The sequence below is a fragment of the Gobio gobio genome (assembly GCF_949357685.1).
Source record: "Gobio gobio genome assembly, chromosome: 9".
In the NCBI taxonomy this organism is placed as follows: domain Eukaryota; kingdom Metazoa; phylum Chordata; class Actinopteri; order Cypriniformes; family Gobionidae; genus Gobio; species Gobio gobio.
Genome location: NC_137115.1, coordinates 30,077,170 through 30,102,540, shown reverse-complemented (window position 1 = coordinate 30,102,540; position 25,371 = coordinate 30,077,170). Strand labels below are relative to the sequence as shown.

Sequence of the window (25,371 nt, the reverse complement as noted above, 5' to 3'; positions counted from 1 at the left end):
TTATTGAGTTTAAACCATCTCGTGGCAGGGAATCCACCTCTGTTATCATATTCTTTGTTAGTTTTATTATTCAGCATGCCAACTATCTCTCTCTCTCTCTCTTCCTGTCATTCTCTTGGTCTTGTATCTACTCCTCATTTAAAGGTTTAAATTGTCTTCAAACGTTTCAGATTTTATTCAGTGTTGACAGCGTCATAGACACATACCTCACAGCCGCGCCGAAAAAAAACTCACAAATTTCATCATCACCTTCTATTTTTAGCCTGATCCATCTGAGAGTCTCTGAGAACAGAATTTTTTTGTTCTTGTGGTGATGAAGAAACATCCCGCTGTTTAAACTCTCTTCTGTGTCTGCTCGAGCTTTAATCACGACTCATTTTGTGAACGTTCCTCTCGTTCCTTGTATATTTCAACCAGAGCATTCCTCATTATATCAGTCTATGTTATATCATCTTATATTAAACTTTAATTTCAGTTTTGAGTGCTTAAATGACATAACTTGATGGCAATTAACATGCTAATTTAGGACAGTGCCCACTGATCCATGCTATACATTTTGTAATAAGGAATTATCTTACTGCACTTTTAAATGAGAATCGTGCTTGTACAAGTCTGTCGTCAATCCATCCCGGTCAAATAAATCTACACCAGACAGTCTCTTTTGATTATGAGCGGAGTCAATTAAATTATTAACAATTAATCAATCTGTGTTTAATCATTAACACAAACACCTCACAACTAACTTTAGGTTGTATTACCAAAGCATCTGCTCTCTCTCTCTCTCTCTCTCTCTCTCTCTCTCTCTCTCTCTCTCTCTCTCTGTCTCTCTCTCTTCCTTACATCTTTCTTTAGTTCAGTAGTTAGTAGATACCGTGTCTGTCAACTTTTACATCTCTGAGCATTTCTCTGACTGCTTTTGCTGTTTCTTACCCTGTTCTAGTTTTCCTGTCCTCTAACAGTCTGTTTCTAACCCTCTCTTAACCCCACCATGCACGTGTGTGTGTGTGTGCGTGCGTGTGCGCGTGTGCGCCCATCTTTCCCTTCTCTCTGGCTCAGACTCTGAGTTCCGTGCAGCAGTTGGTGGACATTGAGCCATCGGCGGTCAGTGTGATGAGAATGACTCTGGCGCAGGTACCACACAGTCTGTTGGACTTGATTTCCCATCATGCATCAGTGTCCTGCAGCCATCATCAATCTGTTGTTGTTGTTGCTTGCATGTTGACATCAGCCTGTGCATTTGTTCAACTCACTGTGAGTGGACACATTAAATGGGAAATTTCATCGTTGAAAATAATATTTTCTTTATTCCTTTTAAAGGTGAAGTGTGTATAAAAAAAATAATAATTTAAAATTAAAAAAGTGCACCGCTGGCAGAGTGGGTGCAAAAAACATTGGCTCAACTAATGGTTTTACTTTTGGACGGGAATATCTGTTTGTCCGACCAAATTAGCTGATCGGAGGAGTGTTTGAAACTCTAAATTATATACAGTCAAACCAAATTTTATTCAGACACCTTCAACATTTGCTCACATTATCACAGTTTATTCGCTATAGTTTAGAAAATGGTAATAAACTATGACAAGAACTGTGTCCGAATAAATTCATCTTGATAATGTCAGATAACTTTGATAGAAAGGTATGTAATGTATTACAATCAACCAATAAATTAAATGTAAGTACACAATTAGATAATACTAATTTAGGTCAACCAATTACCAAGCAATGCTTAATTTTGTTCAATATGTGGTGTAAAAGGTTAGCATGGTCTTACCAGACTCTCGTACATTTCATTTGTACAGAGAGTCTGGCCACTCTCCATTGAAAAGTGTTAACTTCCTTGAAGGCGGGTACTCTGATGAAGTTTAAAACGATTGGATCTGCCCAGAGCCACTCTGGATCTGCCAAAACCAATCGCTAACGTTTGGTCGTGTGACGTATGTCATCTCAAACTAGCGCACAACATCAATGTCATCATTCTCAGCCACTCCCTCTGTTCGCTGATTGGACCGTTTAAAATTTGACCGGAGAAAACCAGAGAATATACCGCAATCTCAGATGGAGTACCGAAGGAAAATGAAAATTGAGCGGAAGTGCGTAGGAGGGCAGAGCCAGGCTAGTAAAAGGTTGCATTAGCAATTAAAGAAAAAAACACTTAAAGGGTAACTTCAGTGATTTAGCATTAAGCTTTGTATAAGTAGAAACCTGGTAGTATATTCGAATTATGGTACTTTTCCCCCTCATATCCCCCTGAGAGGAGATAATTATGCATTTTATTTCTGGAAAAAAAAAATCTTTTTGGCCAGTGCCTAGAGACTACAGGAGCTAGTTCCGCATGTTTTAAACCCGCCCACAGGGGAGGGATCTCACTCACAGAATGTAAATGCGCACGCCCGCTGCCGCTCGGCTCGGGCATTCATAACGGAGCAAGGCGTAGCAAAGTGAGTGTTTCAACTTTTCAATGAATTCCTATGAAAGTTTAGCTTCCATATGCGATCTGATAACAAGCCAGACTGGACACGCGCCAAGAATGACTGCCGCGCTTACCTCAGCTCTTCGCTCTCGTGATGAATTAAATCTAACTCCTGCTGCGTCTGTGACGTGACTTTCGTTCGGCTCACTCACACTTTATTGAAAAGACACGTTCAGTTTTAAATTGTAGTGTCTATTCTCTAACTGAACGAAATTATTTTATTACTATGAATATCAAAACGACGTTGGGGGCGGTGCCGCTTTAAGCAAAACATGGTCAGGTCAAAGTGTCTGAATAATTTAGTTTTTGATCAATTTTACTGGTAGTCCACTCTATGAAGAATTTTTGGTTATAATGCGTCACATCTTACTTTATTTTTATTCATGAAATTCATATACTTTATTATCCTCACTCCTACACCCACTAGTAAAAAAATTATACCTGTTTTCTGAATAATTTTGGTTTGACTGTGTGTGTGTGTGTGTGTGTGTGTGTGTGTGTGTGTGTGTGTGTGTGTGTGTGTGTGTGTGTGTGTGTGTGTGTGTGTGTGTGTGTGTGTGTGTGTGTGTGTGTGTGTGTGTGTGTGTGTGTGTGTGTGTGTGTGTGTGTGTGTGTGTGTGTGTGTGTGTGTGTGTGTGTGTGTGTGTGTGTGTGTGTGTGTGTGTGTGTGTGTGTGTGTGTGTGTGTGTGTGTGTGTGTGTGTATATATATATATATATACACATACACATACACATACACATACACATACACATACACATACACATACACATACACATTCACATTCACATTCACATACACATACACATACACATACACATACACATACACCCACATACACATACACAATTTGAATATGAACTAATACTTGGCATAAATTAATTGTTTTCACAGTACTTTGTGTCAAAGCAACTTTACAGAAATTCATTGTCAATATGTATTAAATTAATATTATGTATAAGTTAATAGTAATAAATATTAATAGTCATTTATACTTATATTAAATCTGTGGTATGTATTGCATACCTGTTTTCTTTGGTAATTAAACCAATAATAAGGTTAATTTACACACTTCACCTTTAGAATAAGATTAATGTACAATGCATCACTGGAACACTTGATTCTGATTGGTCAGTCAGTGTTTTCTGTGCTCAGGTATTTTTGACTGTATGATTGTTGTCTCAGGCATCAGATTTCCTAAACTGTGCTAGTTTCAGTGTCTTGCGTCTCTGTTGACTATTTTCTTATATAATACATTAATATAAATTTAAATCAGTGTTACTTACCTATTTATTATTTGTTTATTTGTGATTAGCATGATAATGTAGTTTCAGTCAATCCTTAGTAACTTAAATATGGGTAGACTTCAGGGGAAAATGCTACAAAAGTGTCTTTTACACTCCTATTTTGCTTGTCAAATCCTAAGTGTCAGCTGTTGAAAGACACTGACACAGCGAACTCTCGCTAGGATTGATCAACAGTGCAAACATACACACAGACACAATATTTTCCATTATACAGACGTGCAGAAAGCGTCAAAGATGCACGCATTCCATCACGCTCTCCCAGACAGCATCTGTCTGTGAGTTTGAAGCAGAGGCACATGGGATTGATTAGGCCTTTGTGAGTGGTTCTGATCCAGATGGAGCCCCTGCAGACTGTCATGTTTCCCAGCAGACTCGGGCAGCCCAGCGTGCCTCAAACACATACGCCACATCTGCTTAAGGTCACGCAGAGAGGAAAAACAGGAAGACATAAAAAAAAAAATAAAAAAAAAAACATCTCAACGGGAGAGTGATGTTTAGATGCATTTTTTTTCCCTTTTAAGAAACTCTTTTGTCAACCATGACTAGTGTTGACATCAGATTGATGTGGCAGTATCGAGTGAAGATGCTTGTGTTAAAGTGCTCTGATTGAATTTATATTGATCAGTGTGCTGTCAGACTTAAATATTCACAAATGCATGGATGCATCGTCAGCAATATTGCCAGATAGGGTCAATATATGCCAGTCATTCCTTGTGATTCTAAACCAGCTGAAACACCACAAACCATTGATGTTTGCATGAGATGGAGAAAGTTATTACATTTGATGAAAGATTATGAAAACAATGAGTTTTTCTTTCCAATAACGTGCACTACCATTCAAAATTAAAAAAAAAAACACCAATGCTGCATTTACTTGATCAAAAATACTGTAAAAACAGGACAAATTGTGAAATATTATTACAATTTAAAATAAGTTTTCTATTGTAATATATTTTTAAGTGTAATTTATTCCTGTGATGCAAAGATGAATTTTCAGCATCATTACTCCAGTCGTCAGTGTCACATGATCCTTCAGAAAACATTCTAATTTGCTGCTCAAGAAACATTTATTATTATTATCAATGTTGAAAACAGTTGTGCTGCTTCATATTTCTGATAATTATTTTTTGAGAACTCAATTCAAACTAATAGCATTTATTTAAAAAATAACACTTTTGCAATTTTATTAATGTCTTTACTGTCACTTTATATCAAGTGAATGTGTCCTTGCTGAATTGAAGTATTAATCTTACTGACCCCAAACTTTTGAACAATAGTGTACACTGATTAATTGTTGGAGTAAGACCTGAAACTTGTATTAATTTAATAAAGATTCCTGGTGATTTCAAGATTATTCACATCTGTCTAAATGAATCCTCGGGTTATATGTTTTCAGGTGTTTTAAGCTCAGAGATAAACAGATGCTTGGGAGAGACAGACAATTAGTAGATGACAGCTGGAATGATGCTGTGATGGAGAAATAATAGACACAGACTTGAGATTTGAGAAGACTGTGAACAAACTAAATGATATACGAGTATATTAGATTTGTACTGTACATGCACATGTTCCACAACAAGCCTCAACTCACCTCCTAAAAATGCTATTATGTAGCATCTATTATCCTTAGATTGAAGAATCAAGTATCTCTTTTTCTTCAGACTTGACGTTTTCCTGTCTTTTCCCACTAATTCACGCTGGTTGGTTAATTTAGATTTTAGTTGATTGATTACTCCATTGTGTTCAGATCTGTGTGTTACATTTTTTTTAATTGTGAACATGAGTTCACTATTACCACTCTGATCTCAAACCTGTGATTCTGATAGGTGTGTGATGCTGTATTAACCATTGTGTGTGTGTGTGTGTGTGTGTGTGTGTTGTGTGTGTGTGTTGTGTGTGTGTGTGTGTGTGTGTGTGTGTGTGTGTGTGTGTGTGTGTGTGTGTGTGTGTGTGTGTGTGTGTGTGTGTGTGTGTGTGTGTGTGTGTGTGTGTGTGTGTGTGTGTGTGTGTGTGTGTGTGTGTGTGTGTGTGTGTGTGTGTGTGTGTGTGTGTGTGTGTGTGTGTGTGTGTGTGTGTGTGTGTGTGTGTGTGTGTGTGTGTGTGTGTGTGTGTGTGTGTGTGTGTTTCAGAGTCGACAGCTGGAATCGGAGACGGGAACCACCGAAGAACACAGTCTCAACAAAGAGGCGAGGAAATGGGCCACACGTATGGCCCGCGAACACAAAAACATCATCCATTACAAACGGGTAAGAGGCGCTGGATGCTCATTTATACTCGTAAACAACATCTATTACAAAGCGCACACACACACACACTTGAACATCTGCTGTAAGTCGCGAACCTTGTAAAAATCTATTACAAATTCTGTTGAGAAGCAAACTAATAATTTCATTACAAATGACTGAGACATAAAACTTACTGTTTCATGATCATGTCACTTGAATCCACAAAATTAAAAGAATAAAAACATTTAATTAACCCTTATACCCCTTATTATTAAATTTTTTGTTCATGACAATTCAGTGCGTCCATACCCAAATTCTGGACATTTTACATTTAACCCTTAAAACGCATACCTCAGGTCTTTAGTGACCCAGGACGTCATTCACTACCCTCCTCATTAATTTTTTACAACTAGACATCAACCTTTTTAGTATTCCTCAACCAATCATTATAACCAATATAACAAGAAAAAATACTAAAATTATAAAAGAATTTGTCTTCCAATTAATTTTTTGTTGGTGTTTAACCGTGTATGTATATTTTTTCTGCACAACAATAATTGAATCTTTGATGACTGAATATGTGCAATTCACCTTTATTCCACATTTTTATTGGAATAAAGCGTTTATTTTTATTATTGCGACAGGTAGAGATCAATCCGTGTTAGATATAGATCCGGGTCTGGGTTTGTTTTGTATTATTATCATTGGTGATAAGATTTTAGATTTTAATTTTTTTATTTTAATTTCTGTATATGCAGAACATATTGCAGTACAATATTATATAATTGTATTTGTATTGCAATGTTTATTTCATGATTATTAAATGTTTAACTATCATGAAATAAAATCGATAGAACAGATACACAAATCACTCTGCTAAATGTTGTTTTTGTATCTTGTCTGATGTTAGATTAGTGGAAGGAAATGTGATCTGATGCTGTGATTTTTCCTTTCTTAAAGACCCCCTGTGGTGAAAATCAAGTTTTTAATGTAGTTTATGTCTGTGGTGTTTTTAATATGCTTTTAGACAAATCATGTGCAAATGCCAAAGTCAACACCATTGCTGAGTATACTATTTTATCCTTAAAAGTCAAGTGAACCAAATAGTCTTAAAAACGCGCTTTGAAATCGCCTGTTTCTTACGTTACAAACTACCTTGTAACCAATCACGTCAACATGCGGGCAGGTTTTAGCATATCATTAACTAATTTATGCTGCGAAGTAGGGCTGTACGATTAATCGAAAAAAACCGAAACCGACATTCAGAACCTCTAACCGACATATTTTTCCCATGTCGGTTATTTCGGTTTTCACGTGACTCCGCCGCGTCAGTCACATCAAGTGCAGTTTGCAGGCACACAGAGAAATGCAGGAGCGGTTATCTGTGTTTATAGATGCCCAGAATCACTATAGTAGCTGCATGTTTTACACAGTTTATACAGGTCAGTTAATTGCTGTTCTTATAGCCTATACGCGCTGCCACCGACACACACACACACACACACACACACACACACACACAGACGGCGCGCGCAAGCCCCGAAGCCGGTTTCACTTTCGTGCTCATAAAGTTTGTCAAGTATGCGTTTAAGGCTTGCCAGTTTCAACATTTAAAGCGATTGTGCACTATTCAAAAACAACAATACGTATCCGTTCAGTGCTCAGCTTCTTTCTGTGACACAGAGAGCCGAGCCGTGTCTCTGACAACACGCGCGCGCGCCCTGAAGGCAGACCTTTCACCTGCGTCACGTGAAGATCGTGCGCAGAGGAGCAGCAGAAACGCAGTGTAAACGCTGTCCTGTGACTAAAGTAAAGTCACTAAAGTAGCTTAGAAACTCAACCGTTATAGGCATACATTTTAATACCTTTGCAGTAAGTACACACCACAGCTTAATAATGAATAGAGACGGTATGAGTAATTCACACACACACCATCACTCTCTCTAGATGCATTCAGATAAATGTAATGTAGGCCTACAGTGTTAATTTATCTGTATCTGATGTACAACAAACAGAAATCTGCCCTATAGACAATAACTGCTGAAAGTGAACCGTTTCCTTCAAGTATTTTAAAATCACAAAGAAATGCACTTTTTCATTAGGAAAAAAAAAATCCACCTTTAATAGTAGAAAATATTTACAGTACAAACCTTATCAGGAACTTACTCAAAAACCTTATGAGGGCAAAAAAAAAAAAAGCAAAATAATCGTTCATTAATCGTAATCGAGGTCAGATGTTCAATTAATCGAGGTTTTTTTGGTCAAATCGTTACAGCCCTACTGCGAAGCAGGAGAGTCTCAAGAGAAGCTATACTAGTATATTTTTGAAAGATTGTGTACATTTAGCAATATAGCGGGTGAATTATGTATATGATGTATATTACAATATTGTGATGAGCTATAGGCCTTCTCTACTGACGTTCTAAGTTGTTCAAAGCGTTTCTAAGGATGCTGATTTTTAGAAGGCAGACTGAGATGGCAAATGGGAACATATTTTGTGTAACATTAGCAACACATTATTAGCTGTTTGATAACGTAGTCAATCAAAAGGCTAATCATATTAATTAACGTTATGTGTCTGACGTTGTAAAGAGCTATGCCTTTGTGCAGCGTTTACTACTGTAACTTGAGTAAAAGTTGACAGAGTGGATTTCTGAGTTGGTGTAAGTTAGAGTCTAGATTCCCTGCCCGAGCCCGAACTTGACCCGGCTTGGGCCGAGATTTCCCGGTACTATCCTCGGGCCGGGCACTTGATCGTTTGTGTTTTTTTAATCATTACTTTATTAGCCTAATTGGGTGGGCAGAAAGCTATGCCATAATCAGAAATAATATATATTTTTAGCAAAGTAATACTACAACGAAGTTGCACAAGTCAGGATTAGTCTAAAAATGCGTGTTAAACTCACAGCACACGCAGTGATGAAGCACAGCATTCAGAAACGCTCCGAGATGCCAGTCATGAGCTGCTGGCGTTAACACTGCGCATTGCTTAACTAGTCTATTTCTTTTCTTAACTAGAAGTTAAAGAAAAGAAGACATTTCAGGCTTTCTATACACATATTTCTCATGTCTGTGAGGCAAGTAGCCTTCTGAGTTTCGTTTATTTATGAGACGCACTCCAGCTCATGTGCAATGCATGTGATCGCTCCCGCGCGACTTCATCTCACCCGTATAATCTGCTATTACTCTATTTGCTTGTTATTTATTCAATCCAAGCAATTGGCTGACGAAACCTTGATTAAAATTAAGATACAATTTATACAAAAGGAAATTCAAGTGCTTCGTACAAAACAAAACTTAATATTAAACAAAATTTAATAACCACCAAAATCATTTCTGACCCACTCGCATCTTTGCACTTTTCATAATCAGATGAAATTTAAAAATAACATTATAATATTTAAACATAAATATTAAACAAAATACATTGTTTAATGGCTACAACAAGTAGGCCTATAGTAGGGTACAGATTTGAGCGCTGTTTTACCAGTGAACGATTCATGAGCGCGCGCCTGCATAGAGCAAATTGAGCTGATAGTCACACCTGTCCGCTTCGCTCATTACAGGCTTGTTCTCAGAACGCCCACGTATTAAAAAATGGTCAGGTTTAAATCGGGCTCGGGCTCATAATTACAGTTAATGTGTCGGGCCGGGCCGGGCTCGGACACAACGTGCACGGGCTCGGGTAGGGTCGGGCTTGATTGTTTGAGCCCGATCTAAGCTCTAGTGTAAGTGAGTGGAGGCAGGGCTAATTTGCATATTAATGGGTCCACGTATACTACACAAAGTTACTTTCAAGCTACTTTAAGGCATGAAGTCTTTTTTCACAGGAAAACATTTTTAAATATGTCATTTTGATGGTCAAAGAAGAGTTTTAGGGGATAAAATGATTGACTACAAGGGGACTTTTAAGTTAGTTGCTAGCAATTGAATTGAGCTGATTAACGGTAATTTGTTTTTATTGCAGGCTCTAGAGGAATGTGAAACTCTCGGGACTCCGCCCACGGAACAGAGCCGGATCGAGCTGGAATTCCGAATAGAGGAGGCCAAGGAGAACATCCGCAAAGCAGAGGTAACGTGTGCGCGCACGCAGTCTGTCACCATTTACTCACACTTGTGACATTCTGAAACACGTATGGTGTTTTTTCTTCTGAGTAACACAAAAGGAGAAGTTCAGCAGGATGTTCATGCTGCTTTTGCCCTACAGCAACTGGGGACCATATCCTCGCACAAAGCTTTCATGTCACTTCAGAAGACTCATAGTGCGCGACTCACGCGAGTTATACTATTTTTGGGGGCTTGACGGCATCCCTCTCTGTTCAGTTTTACTGTAAACTTGTATGTTTGCACTAAATAGGTTTGTGTAGTGCATTTATTTGAGTAGCATTTCATTTGTATTTATGACAGGACAGATTAGAGGAAAAACAAGGTAGAAGTACTTCGTAATAATGTCCTAAACGTCTCCTGTTCTCTTTCTGTAATGAGTGCATTTCCCTTTCCAGACAGAGATGCATTATCTCTCTCTCTATCGATCTGTTCAGAGACAGGCTGTCAGTCTCTTTGTCTGATCAATGTGTCTTCTCCTCTAAGATGTCCTGCCGTGTCCTTACACGTGTCTTCTGGCAGCCGTGGCGCCCTCTGCTGGCCCTGCATGTGACCTCTGTTATATTCTAAAGCAATAGTTCACCTAAAAATGATAATTGTGTCATGGTTTAATCACCCTCATGTGGCTCTAAACCTAAATGACTTCATTAATAACTTCCTTGATGAAGAAATGTCCATACACTGTCTGCATACAACAACCTAGATGTCAAACTCAAAAACAGTCAATAAAAGAACCGTGAAATTGTGCTATATTCTAGTCTTCAGTAGGGTTTGTGTACCGGAACCCGTTACCTATATAACCGGTATGTACCGGAGCGAATCTGAACGCAGATTTTGGTGCCTCATTTCGGTGCCACTTAAATTCAAACGTGCTTTCGCTCTTTGGCTGGCGCCGAGACAGACAAGCTCAGCGCTCGTCGCATATCACAACAATTCAGTGTTTTTAACCACATAATGTTCATTTTAGGTTTCAGACATTTAAATGCTCATAAGTACTAGCAAAAAACACACTGATATCTATGGCAGCAAAACAATCCTTTCAGACAGTTATAACTTGACTACGTGTTTTATTCATATCAGATACACATTATATAGTAACTAAATTATATAGTTTAATCTATTCTTCTCCCCGTTCACCGGTCACTTACTTTCATGTATTTCGTGAGACGTAAATTCATTTACTCTGTGTAAATCCGACCGATCTCTGAGGCGCAGACTAACATGACGCCGCCCATCGCGCATTATAGATCAACTAACACACATTCACTCACACATATTTGAAAATCAGAATATCTGATAGTTCATGACATAGTTTAGCAAGGTTGAGAATATTTTGAATAAAAAAGAAAAAACTAAATAAACCCGATACAGCGCTATTGTGGCAGCTGTGTGTCATGTGAGAAGCATGACGTGTTGCCATGGAAACAATAAGGTGATGCGTTCTAAAATATTTAGCCAGAGAATATGGTCATATTTCTGCAAAAAATTGTAAAATTTCTGCAAAAAACTGTAAAATTTCTGCAAAAAAAAACAACCTTGAAGCTGGTTTGTAGCAGACCAAGAAAACAGACTACTGCTGTTATTTCTGTAACTATTTAGTGTTAAATTAGGCCTGTTGTAGTTGGGTTAGGTGGCTTTAGTTTTACTGTGAATTTGTTAAGTAAATTGTGTTTTGTGTTTATTTATATATTTAAGTATAATTTAAACTTGTAATCAATTGTTCAATTTAAATAATAATAAATACAAAAATTCAATAAAAAGCCACTCTTTAATCTCATCCACTTTGTTTTGTTGCTTTTTTTTTTTTTTTTCGTTTTAAAAGTATCGGTTTGGCACTGGTATCGAGAAAAACCCAAACGATACCCAACCCTAATCTTCAGAAGTCATATATTAGCTTGACATTGTATTCATTTATACCTGAAAATGATGTTTTCCAACATCGCTCTAAAGTCTTTGCATACATAGATTCAAACTTAATGCATCACATCAGATTTGTCATTGACACCAAACAAATTGGTCCTTGCATGTCTTGTAACTGATAAAATCCCAACAAATTTGAATATGCATAAGTGCAAATTCCACATTAGAAAGTCATATGGGTTTGGAACACTGAGAGTGAGTAAATAACAGCATTTACATTTCTGCATGAGAGCAATTCATGACAGTTAAAGGGTTACTTCAATGATTTAGCATTAAGCTTTGTATCAGTAGAAACCGGGTAGTATATTCGAATGATCATCATTGAATTGTGGGTTCATGAAAACACAACAACAAAACGGTACAATGACAAACTCACTTAAATAGGCGCATTTTGCTTTGAAACCAATCTTCTGCGATCATCTGGTCTGTCAGCTCCTCATTCTCTGATGAATGAAATCTGACTCCTGCTGCTGCTGCGACACTCATTCGCCTTGTGCTGTATTGCGCAGACACGTTCAGTTTTTAATTGCAGTGTCTGTTCTCTAACTGAACTAAATTATTTTATTACAATAAAAATCAAAACAACGGTGGCGCGGTGGGCAAGAGATGTAACCGGTAGGCGTGGCTTGGGGGTGGCCTCATAGGGCAGCAAAGCAAGTGCATTCTGGAAGTTGTTGTCTTTCATCCATATGAGCCAAAAATAAATTTTCTGGCTTTTCTCAGTCTAGCAGGCACCAACTTCAAAAATAATTTCACATTTCTACTAAATAAATGACCCAATTTCAATGCACATTCATCTTTCCAGCGGTGAAATACCCCTTTAAGAATGTACTTTACTCATTCACTGAGAATTTAATAGGCTAAATGTATGTTGTAGATAAAACAGCATCTTTGTTTTTCCTCTTGAAGTCAAAGCAACTGAAGTCAAATTATCATTAGTTCTTACAGACCATTAAATATTTAATAACCCCATTAAGAACTAATGGACAAGCACCAACAACACAAGCAGAATAAGGGATGAAACATAAAGTTGAGTTTGAAATTGGCACCAGGCAATGCTTGAGGAGTCTGTGTTTACTCATCAACAAATATTAAAAGTATAATTGCACTTTAATTATTTCCTTTGAAACTGTTTGTCCCCTCAGAATTGCATGGAAATGAAAGTCGTATGTAATATTTCCACTCAGAAGCAGCTTCCAAAAGCTGTTTGTCGTCTGTAAATTGAAACTGATGAGTCTTCAGAAAGTTAATTTGCATCTTTGCCTAATAATGAGAAATGCTGAAGTGCATGGACAGCTGTACGGTCCTCTGAGATCAGACGCCCCACCTGTCTAATGAGGAGAACTACCCTAGACATTCACTTCTGAGAGCTCAATGGCCTGAGCTTCAGTGACAGGACATTCACACTCCCAGCAGATTTTAATGCATCTGTTTTCCCCTGTCTTGTCTTTTTTTAAATGCAGCTTTTTATGCTTTCCAATGCTATTTTCACACAACAGTAGAATACATGGCTGCCAATATTGTTTTAAAGTTATATTCATACACTGTTTGTGATAGCCACGTTAAATAATCAAACTTGACACCTTTATATTTTCAGGACCCAGAATTACATTTTGAGAGTGAGTTTGCTAAACTTGGGATGAACCTGTTATTTTAGTATTGTTTATATGCTATTATAATATTAATATTTTGAATTGACTTTAATTTATTTATTTCTAATATCATTTGTATTATTTGTTTAATATTTTTTTTAGCTTTATTTTTATTTCACTTTTTAGTAATTTCAGTACTTAGACTTTAATATAATTATTTTCAGGTAGCAAAATTTTGAATTTTCATTTGTTTTTCATCTGATATTTATATTTTATTATAATAAAGTACTTTTTCAATTAACAAAAATGATTTTTAATAGTTAACTATTCATTCAATAAGCTGCTTGAATACTACAGTATATGCAAGATGTTGTATAATAATATTAATAATGCATTTTATTTTTAATGTGCTTTTCTAAAACCCAAAGTGCTATAAACAGGACAATCTATCTAGTATTATTTTAAATTATTTACATTTTTAAAAAATTATATTTTAATATTTTAATTTAGTAATTTTGTGCTTTTGTCATTTTTTTAATTCTTTTTTTTATATTCCTCTTTAGCTTTAATTCATTTATTTCAGTGTTCGTTTTAGGAATTTTAGTACTTCAACTTAATTTATTTCAGTTAGTTTCCTAAGCAGCGTTTCTAATAAAAAAAATTTAGTTTTTCATCTAATATTTATATTTAATATTTAATTTCCGATCATCTTCAATTCATTCATAAGTTGCTGCTTGAATACTACAGTAAATGTAAGCAGTTTATCTATCTTTTTCTCTTTTTGTCTTTTTCAGACGATAAAGCTGAAAGCGGAAGCACGTTTGGACCTTCTGCGGCAGGTGGGCGTTTCTGTGGATACGTGGTTGAAGAGCGCCATGAATCAGGTGATGGAGGAGCTGGAGAACGAGCGATGGGCATCGTTACCCACCCTCACTACCCATGACCTCTCTCTCTCGGTGAGCACCCTCTTTATCAAAAAATCAAAGTCCCTGTGAAATGGTTTAAAGGTTCAGTGTGTAGTAGTTATGAGGATCTATTGACAGAAATGCAATATAATATACATAACTATGTTTTCAGTGGAGTATAAAGAACTTAATTAATGTATCGTTATGTTTTTATTACCTTAGAATGAGCCATTTCTATCTTCATACACTGTGGGTCCCCTTACAGTGAAATTGTTTCTACAGTAGCCCTAAACAGACAAACTGCTCTACAGAGCGCTAGTCGCTCTGCTCTCTCCGACGACTACATTTTTGTCCTGTATCGGCCACCGTAGCTTCTCTATGTGCTTCGAAAGGGAGGTAGTGAGCGGTGGGGGTGCAATTCTAACCTCACCACTAGATGACGCTAAAATCTCACACTGCACATTTAACACAGGGCCATAATTAAATATGGCCAAATTGTCAATATTTGAAATTCTTGCACTTCATTACGCAGCACTCTGTATGTTAGGATAAAAAAAAAATCTGGTTTGCCTCAGCGGTCTAAAAGTGCTCGTCAATGTCAAAATTATTGAGGTGGCCAGTCAAATCAAAGTAGGCAAGTTTACGTTCTCTTTTGGCTTGTGCACAGGCTTCAAACAGACGGGCGACAATCTATCGCTTAATGCCATTGCGGAGACTCTTCATTACGGTGGAATCACACAACAAAATGCACACAAATGTGTCCCTGCTCTTAATTTACAATAATTGATGAACATCTTTGATTTTTATTAATTTAAAAAACATATTTACCTTTGACATGGTTTACAAAAATCCTACTATAGTGATAGGTCGGTCATGAACGATTCGTGTTGTCCAAGCATGCACAACATTCCATAGGTTCTGTACAGGAAACAGAATTGATTAGTTCCCATCTCGAGTCAAATTGTAGCTTTTTTTTATTTCGTACAATTTATCTTTTTTTATTTTTTATTATTATGGTTCTTTTCAATAACATTGAATGTGGTAATAAAGACTTGGTAGTGCTTTAAACTTTATCCATATGATGGGGAAAATCATTTTGATAAAGCAAAGATACCTACAATAACAACATACAGTTACGTGACAAAAAACTGAACGACTCGAACCCGAGACTCGAAAGTTGAACTAATCAATTCTGTATCCGGTACCGAATAGCCTTATAGCTTAAGTGGCTGTCACGTGATGAACGAAAGCTTATGGGGATGTCATGGGATGAACGAACGACTCGGATCGGGAGGTGAGGTAAACTGACTGCATAGCCTGAATGAAGACCCAGATAAGCAATTAATTAATCGTTTCTGTTTCTCATAATTTGGCTTGTCCTTGCATTGCATTTTTTTTTAATTCTAAATGTTATCAACACATTTGTCAGTTGATGTGTTGGGGGATTTGGCCATTATATGTAACATTTGAATGTGTCTGGGAATTTGGCTATTAACATTTAACACTTTAATTATATTCTGCTGAAATGAACGAAGTGACTTGAAAAAAGATTTGTTCATTTTGATGAACGAGATTCAAAGATCCGAGTCAGTAAAATGATACAAACTTCCCATTACTACCTACCAGTGATGCGCGGGTCAATGTATAAACAACCCGCACCCGACCGACGTTTTCAACTAACCCGCCCGCAACTCGGACCGCAAAAAAAAAAAAATATATATTGTACCCGACCCGCTTCCTGACCCGCATTTTTTAAAAGTAGTAAATGCTCATCGTAGCTCATTGGGCCATTGAGAAAATTTTTCAGGCCCTGACGTGGTGCGCTCAGAGGTGCAGCAGCGAGAGCAGGAAGTTCTTGAGGCGGCCCATCATTTTCCATTTCAGCTCCAGATGCATATTATTGATGAACGCGATGTTTATGTTTCGACCCGGCTTGAAGAATTCATCAGCCCACATTTGGAAAACATTTGGAAAAGTGTGAAAGCCCTTAGGAGCGCAAACTGTTATTTTTCTGAATGATGTATGATATAGCCTAGTGTTATGTAATACAGGCTTGATTTATTCATTTATTTCGTTTAATTTTCTTAACAATTAAGATGCTGCATGTGTTTATCCAGTCTAATCGAAGTGTGCGTCTCTCCCCCGACTTTCCCAACAAAAATCCCGCCCCCTCTCAGAAAATACATAAAACTGACTTTAAATGCGTTTAAAAGTAGCCTATTAAAATGGTACAATGGCATTGCTCAGTTCAACGTTTTGGGAAATCGGGCATTTTGTCCCGCGTCAGCATTTATTCAAAAGTTAATAACGCTCAACATTCAAAATGTAAATAAGGATTTATTGACGATCCGACCGACCGTGACCCGAATATCATTAAAAATATTTTTGGATGACTCGTAACCGCGGGTAACCGCGGGTGGCCGCGGGCACCCGCTCATTTTGGATCAACCCGCGCATCACTGCTACCTACCACCAGACCACTTGGGAATCCAAATCCTAACCCTAACGTGAAGGATCTCGGACAGTGGTGCCAACTATTTTCCAAGGAAAGTAGCCAAAGCCTGCCCAATAAGTCACTAAATGTCGCAAGATGACGTCATGCTTCAATTAGCATATTCGTGGCGTCATCACGTCGTACTTGCGTTCTGCCTGCCTAATGTGCTTTCTCTTCTAATCTGTGCTCACATACTGTATTTTAAAATAATATAATATAGCCGACTGTCCAATAAAGACGTTCTCATTTCCTATATCTTTTTGTCATACAATAGAATGAGTATAATATACTGAATGACTACATTTTTATGTTTAAAATAATCTGAATTGAGAGAGGTCAGAAACTGGATGAACTAAAGCTCTGTGATTGTGAGTAATACACAAGAGAAGAATGGAAATCATAACGGGTCAAACTAATTTCTTTAAATATAAAACAAAGGAAGCAGATAAGTGATAAATCCATGGCAACACTGTGTGCTCATGTGTAGCTCGCTCATTCACGTCTGTCAGCTGATTTGTGTGTTCAATGGCATGCGTTGCTGCTCATCTCAGCCACAGCCACTCACTGAACAGGGTAGATGCAGAGAGAGGTGTGATGGAAGGGGGGGAAGCAAGACCTTGCGCTCGCAGGACAGTACTGGCAACATTTATAAAGTACATTTGTCCAAAAAGTCGCTAGATTTGTCGCTAGTCGCTTTTTTGAAAAAAAGACGCTAAAGGGGTCTGAAAAGTCGCTAAATATAGCGACAAAGTCGCTAAGTTGGCAGCACATATTTGATACAAATTAATTATTTGCAGATAGTCCCAAAATGATTATTTCCCAACTAGAATTAGACCTAGAATTTCGTTCACTTTTCTGTTTCTTTGTGCTTTATAAAAATTAAAAATAAATATAAAAATTTTCCAAATGGCCAAATTTTCAAGACATGGTTACGGCCTTGGTTTAACATAAAAATTTTCTCACCTGTGTAATCAGTTTCCAATTGAAAGTTATAGTAGTTGTGGCTTTACAACATACCTGTAATGAATGACACCCCTGGTGTCCAGCAGTTTGTAGTTAGTTCAGAGTCGTGCCGGCCTCCCTGACCCGGCCCTTCCTGATTCTGTCAGCATCATTGTATTCAGACCCTCCTAAACAAACAGTTCAGCACATATGCCACGTCATTTAGAGAGCAATAATGATGTTCACTGCAGCAAAGCCTCAAATTTCTCCTGAGCTCAACAGATAAAGACACACACAGACCCTTTACATGTGTTTGTTTTGTCAGAGAAGATAGAAGATGTGACCGTAAATGATGTGCTCTTGGTAGAATAGTGTCGTTTATGCCAAGTGCACACAAGTACTTGGCAATATCAAGTTTTTCATAGTGTTTGTTGTTTTCTTAGAGACCTTAAAATTTGCCTATCAAATATGATACAGTAGCCTTTATAGGGTTAAGATAACACTGACCTCAAAGTGTTTTCTCACACTCAAGCGCTTCAGTCTAATCTGGATTACCTCATCACAGGCTGTTATATGTCAGCCTTGGGCGTGGCCTGTAGATCAGTCACCGCCCACCTCATCACAGGTTACAGATTACAATGACCTCGTCTGGCCTCATGATTCAGACTCCCACTGAAAGTTCTCTTGACCTCCACTGACGGACTTGGGATCAGTTTTCAACCTGTATTGTAACCAGTTAAAGCTAGTAACGTGAGATACACATTGAACACCCAAAGAGGAATGAGTGTCCAATGCCTGTGTCCTTTGTTGAGGAATTGATTCTTCGGTTGCCACGTTTTGTCTCTTGTGGAAAATGGTCACCTGATCCCCACAAGACCAATGAGATTGTTGGGCGGTAACTAGGTAGAGTCCACACCACTGGAATGCTGGTCTTTTGAGCTGTTTGTTCCATGCAGTTGTATGTTAACCCACAAAGGAAGCCTCAGGCAATGTTGAATGATATTGAATCAACAAGTGAGCTGTGGTGTTTGTCAGTGTATTGACACTCATTGTCATGTTCCTGTAGACCACAGTGGACTTGGACAGAGAGGAAGGAGAAGAATTAGAAGAGAACATGGAGACGTACGACGACAGCAGCTCAAGTCCTTCAGGAACCTTGAGGAACTACCCGCTCACCTGCAAGGTGCTCTACTCATACAAGGTAAAAGACGCCAACACACACTTATTCATACATTTAACTGTGGCGAACGGTGTTGTTATTGTTAACTAAAACTATTAAAAATCTAATTTTGTTAATTGAAATAAAGCTAAAATAAAATGACGTATTAGATGAAAAACTTTAACTTAATGAATCATAAGTATTTGTTTATGTATAATTAATATTTATAATGTATTCATATCATTTTATTTCAAGTATATTTAAATAAATTGGTTTTAAATGGGTGCTTTTTTAACAATTCTACATACAATTATTTATAATACATATTTATAATGTATTAATTTAATTGTATATAAAATGTTAACAAAAAAGGATTTTAAATGGGTGTTTTTTTATTTATTTATTATAAATTATACATACAATTGTATAGATTAATTATAAATATTGATATAAAAATTTTTTTTTATAATAAATAGACGTTTCCAGAAGCACTTAAATAATCCACAACCATAAACAAAAGCTTTTTTTTTTAAATGACAATCCTGTTCTCACTTTTTGCATTTATTAAATGAAATATAAAATGTAAAAAGGACCTTTATTTATTTAAAAACACATTTAACTGGGGCTTGGGAATGGTCACAAATGTGTGGGAACCAGTGTAAAACTAAAACTGTTTTTTTTTTTTTTTTTTTTTTTGTTCATGGAAATAAAGCTGAAATAAAATATAAATATATGTAAAAACTTTAATTGTTTAAGTTGGAGGTATAAAATTATTAAATCTGAAATTAAAGCTTAATAGAGCTATTTAAAATAATAATAATATAAGTGACAGAAGCACATAACAAAATGACTAACTTAAACTAAAATGAAAACTAAAATATAAAAATAAAAATTAACAAATGCAAACCATTAATGTATGCTATAATAGTATTATAATAAAACTAAAATAACATGTAATAAACCTCATCAAAGTCACAGATATGACATTCTTTAAAAGACCTAGTTTGCACATATGATATCATCTGAAAATCAAACTTTCAAGAAATGTCAGTCACTCTGGCATGAATTAAATTGGATTTGATTGTTGTTGTTACACACAACTTGTTACAACCCTGTTCTATTTATTGTACTGACAACTAAAAACTAGTCAATCTTCAAACATATTTAGCGACATTAGCTTGGCAATAACATTAGTCATCTCTGTTGTTCACATCTATTCTCCTCAGGGAGTTTACTTGCTCAGCAGATTGGCTCATGAATATTAATTATGTTATGTGGCATTCACATAACATGATGTCCTAACTGATCTGCTGAAATGCAGATGATGGTCAGTAATTGGGCTGCAGTTTGCCGCTTGCTCGTTTATTCTTTCGATGCAGCCAGGCGACCCATCAGGCTACTGTCTTTAAGCTGTCATTTTTTAATGCATGCTAAAAAATCCCTTCATACTGCAGCCAAACAAAATAAATAATTAAAAAATGTAATAATTATCTTCCAAAAATGGGGAAGACAAGTAAAATGGTTGCCATGCCCCTGCATTTTACTGTCTTCCAGGATCGTTGTCTTGTTTGTAACGGCTGTGTCTAAAATGTCCGCTGCTTTCCGGAAAATATTAACCTGCACAATTGGCCTTGTATTGCTCAATAGTCTGTTTACCTCTCTCTTTCTCCCAGGCCTCTCAACCTGATGAACTAACGATCGATGAGCATGAGATGTTGGAGGTTATCGAAGATGGGGACATGGAGGACTGGGTGAAGGTGAACCAATCATACCTTGGTTATTTTAGCAGTTTAACACTACCTGCTGTTTTTTGTTGTTGTCCCAAATCAATCAGACTGCAATCCTAGAAGATGTACAGAAGAAAGTAATGTTGTGTTTTAGATCTCAAGACAAGATTTCCACAGAGTTTCAACAACTGTCATTCTGAAAGTTCTACACACCAGCTTTTTGAATGACGGTTGTTTGAATTCTGTGGAAATCTTCCTGGGTGGATGCTGATTCCATGTGGGCCTGTTAATGAGTTTATAAAATTTTTTGGTTTAGCATATTATAAATTATTTGATTATTCTTTTAGCTCTGTATTTAAAGTCGCAATGAAACAAAACACGTAGCAACATCTTTTTTTCATATTGTGAAAAAGATGCTTGTTCAGCTGTTTTTTGAAAATGGTTAAAGAGTGCTCGAGTTGAGTTGGGAAGGTCATTCCACCAGTAGTCCATAAAAGTAGTTTTGTGCCTCTTTGGTATGGCAAAGAACGCACGATTCTGGAGGGCACATAATTCTGAAGTAGAGAGTTTAGGAATAGGGGTGCAGAGCCAGTGGTGGTTGGCAAACATCAGTGCCTTGAATTTAATGCAAGCGGCTATTGGCAACCAGTGCAAATTTATGAGGAGAGGTGTGACGTGCACTCTCTTCGGCTTGTAAAAGATGACTCTCGCAGCTGCATTCTGGATCAGTTGCTGAGGTTTCACAGTGCATGCCGAAAGGCCTGCCAAGAGAGCATTATAGTCCAGTATGGACAGAACAAGAGCTTGGACAAGGTTGTTGGTTAGATATTGAGATGTGGGTGTGGCATTCAAAAATCTATGCAAATGTGCAGCCTATTGTGTAGGGACGTGGTTTGAGCATATCACCAGAGAACAGTCTGACGTCTTCACTGGGAGATCCAGTTATGACATTTTGAAGGTCAAAAACTATTTAACATGCATGGATGAATTGTTCACAAGACCTATAACATGCATTTAAATATAAATATAGGGTGGATTTCCATTTCATCCCATCTTTAGCGCAGCGTACAACGTTTAGATCAATTTCAGATTTCTCACCCCAAATTGGGGTGAAAATGGGATTAAAGTCTGAAGATTCTGTTTGTCCCTGGTCAGTGACTGCTGCTTAATGATGTAATCGTTGGTTCCAGGCACGGAATAAGTCTGGCCACGTGGGCTATGTTCCAGAGAAGTACCTGCAGTTCCCCACTTCCAACAGCGTACTAAGCATGCTCCAGTCCCTCGCTGCTCTGGACGCACGTTCACACTCCTCCAGCAACTCCACCGAGCCTGAGCTGGCATCAGGCAGCTTCAACGGAGACAGCAGCAGTGAGTCAAACACACACACACACACACAGTCAATGCTGATGGTTTGTGTGAGTGTGATGTGAGTCACTAAATATTCATTCTGGCCTTCATTAATAAAAATGTGTCAAAAGCACTATGGTAATACCATGTTTTGTTTTGTTTTTGGACATGGTACCATGTTTTGGTGTGTTTTTGGACATGGTTCTCACAATCATTGAAAATTTGAGTATATCAAGGGATTTAAAAATGTAAAAGACAGAAATAAAGTCTAAAAATAGCCTACATACACTACAGTTGAAAAGTTTGGGGTCAGTAAGAAATAAATTAACACTTATTCAGCAAGGATGCTGTCATTAAAATGACAGTAAAGACGTATAATATTACAAAAGATTTCAATTTCAAATAAACGTTCTGTTCATCAGATAATCCTGAAATATAAACAAAAATATGGAGCAGCAACTGTATTCAACATCGATAATAATAAAAAATGCTTCTTGAGCAGCAAATCAGCACATTAGAATGATTTCTGAAGGATCATGGGACCCTGAAGACTGGAGTAATGATGCTGAAAATCCTGCTTTTGCGTCACAGGGATAATTTACATTTTAAAATGTATTCAAATAGAAAACTGTTCTTTTAAATTGTAATAATATTTCACCATATTACTGTTTCTACTGTATTTTCATCAAATAAATGTAGCCTTGGTGAGCAGAACATTACAAATCTTACTGCCTCCAAACTTTTGAACATTAGTGGACTTTTTTAAGGATACAGTCCCTAACTAGGGAGCTTGTGCCTTCAAAATGTCTGCAACATATTTAGAAGAACTCAAAAGAGCTAGCTATCTTCTCACCTATTAATAACGCCTTTCTTTCCTTCTTTGTCTCTCCCAGTGAGTTTTGTTAAGGCCATGTACGACTACGAGGGTCAGACGGATGACGAGTTGTCATTCCCTGAGGGAGCCATCATCCGCATCCTCAACAAGGACAACCAGGAGGACGACGGCTTCTGGGAGGGAGAGTTTAACGGTCGAGTGGGCGTCTTTCCGTCTGTGCTGGTGGAGGACCTGACAGCCTCAGAAAACGGAGACACTCACTGGGGAACAGACACACAGGTAAGACATCCAAAACTCACCCTGACCAGTAAATAACCATGAGACTCTGCATCCATACTTATTGTGTTTCTGAGTGGGTTTGGTGTCTGCCGTTGATTACAGGCGTGGACACTTCCTTCCTGTAATCAATGTGATCCTGGGTAGTGCCAGATTAAAGCCTTTCTCATTATCCTAATCATGTGAATACAGACGTAATAAAACTTCCTTAATGTGGATAATATAGCATTATATAATTCATGACACGATTCTCTGGAATACTTCATTCTGAATTGTCAATTGCAGAATTTTGCAGTCAGATGTTTTTGCTTAATGATGCGAAGCTATTTTGATAGTTGGTAGATAATCATAAATGTGTGTTCTTTGACAATTTAATAAGTTTATGATTCCAAGTTTTTTTTATATAATTTATAGACAATAGATGCCATTTACACCAAATGTTAATAGCAACTAGATTCTATTTACACTGTGAAAATAACATTTTCTTAGCTATAGATGATATTTACACTAAGTGCAAATAGCTGTAGATGCTATTTACTAAGTGAAATAGCATACTAAGTTGATATATTCTATTTACACCATATAAAAGTAGCAGTTCTTTGCAATATGTGCAAATAGTAATTGCATGTTATTTAAACTTTTTTGACAGATACATACTCTTTGCGCCTCAGTATTGTTGTACATTAACAAGATGCAATAATAACATAGTGTAAAGATTATATTTATTAAAATTATTAAATGGATGCCGCCTTAATGGGACAATAAAAGCCCTCCCTACTACACCTACCCAATAAATGCTTTTATTATTATTAAACATTTCGTTAGGCACTTTATTTCCACATTTAGAACATTTTCTTCATTTTTATTGAAAGAAGTCTATTCTGCTTACCAAGGCTGCGTTTATTTGATCAAAAATACAGTAAACATGCTAATATTTTGAAATATTATGACAGTTTAAAAGAACTGTTTTCTATTTGAATTTTGTAAAATGTAATTGCTGTGATGGTAAAGCTGAATTTTCAGCATCATTACTCCAGGCTTCAGTGTCACATGATCCTTCAGAAAACATTCTAATATGCTGATTTGCTGCTTAAGAAACATTTATTATTTTTAATCGATGTTAAAAACAGTTGTGCTGTTTCATATTTTTTGGAAAAATCGTGATACACTTTTTCAGGATTTTATGATGAATAAAAAGTTCCAAAGAACAACATTTATTTGAAATGGAAATCTTTTGTAACACTTTTTTTGTTGTCACTTTTGATCAATTTAATGCATGAATTGCTGAATAAAAGTATTATTTTAAAAAAATCTTACTGACCTCAAACTTTTGAATGGTAGTGTATATATTACTGACACTGAAAGGATAAAAAGGTTTGTATATGCTAGCTTAGCAAGGTAACGTGTTGTCCTCTCCAGGTGTCCCCATGCCAAAGGCTTCATTCGTCACTTCCTCCTCTGCCGCTGTACGACCAGCCCCCCTGCAGTCCATACACAAGCCTGGAGACCAGCAGCGCTCCCTCACTGCCCCGCTCACCGTCTGTCAACGGAGAACACAAACTGCCTATCCCACAGAAAGCCGCTGTTCATAGTAAGACACTTGTCGCCTCACGTACTGTCGTCGGGAAACCACTTGTGTTACTATGTATATTCGTGTCTGTTAAGATTTTAATTTGAGAATGTTTTACATTTGGTTTAGATCACAATTCCAGTTTAAGTCCAGAGAGCCCAGGCTTCTCTCAGCCGTTGAGACTCACTCCAGATGGATCCGGACCTGGAAAACTCAGACCTGTATGTGAACAAATTTGCTACACATTTGCTTAGTCTCAAATCTGTTATGTTTGTTTTATGAACATCCTGCTCTAAAGTGTCGTAGAGCATATCTTGTAAACAAATATTACATTTTAAAGCCATTATATTTAAGATTTCTTTACATGCAAGTTTCTTACATTTAGAAAAATATATTTAAAAAAAATTGATTGCTTAGTGATTGCTTGCTTTGTTTTCAGATGTTGCTCACTAGAGCTTTAAAGTTTTAAAGATTATTGTGTGTGAATGTCATTAAACA

The 25,371-nt window shown here is 37.0% G+C and overlaps 1 protein-coding gene across 1 annotated transcript in view; it reads left to right on the top strand.

Annotated features, from left to right (window-relative positions):
• Positions 1-25,371, top strand: part of fchsd2 (FCH and double SH3 domains 2) — a 94,092-nt gene that overhangs the window by 64,066 nt on the left and 4,655 nt on the right. The window contains exons 10-18 of the mRNA XM_079824978.1: positions 5,907-6,023; positions 9,970-10,074; positions 14,413-14,574; positions 19,026-19,160; positions 20,792-20,875; positions 22,036-22,213; positions 23,086-23,306; positions 24,723-24,894; positions 25,003-25,094. Of these exons, the coding sequence (XP_079681104.1) occupies positions 5,907-6,023; positions 9,970-10,074; positions 14,413-14,574; positions 19,026-19,160; positions 20,792-20,875; positions 22,036-22,213; positions 23,086-23,306; positions 24,723-24,894; positions 25,003-25,094 (1,266 nt within the window). The remainder of the gene's footprint in view (positions 1-5,906; positions 6,024-9,969; positions 10,075-14,412; positions 14,575-19,025; positions 19,161-20,791; positions 20,876-22,035; positions 22,214-23,085; positions 23,307-24,722; positions 24,895-25,002; positions 25,095-25,371) is intronic.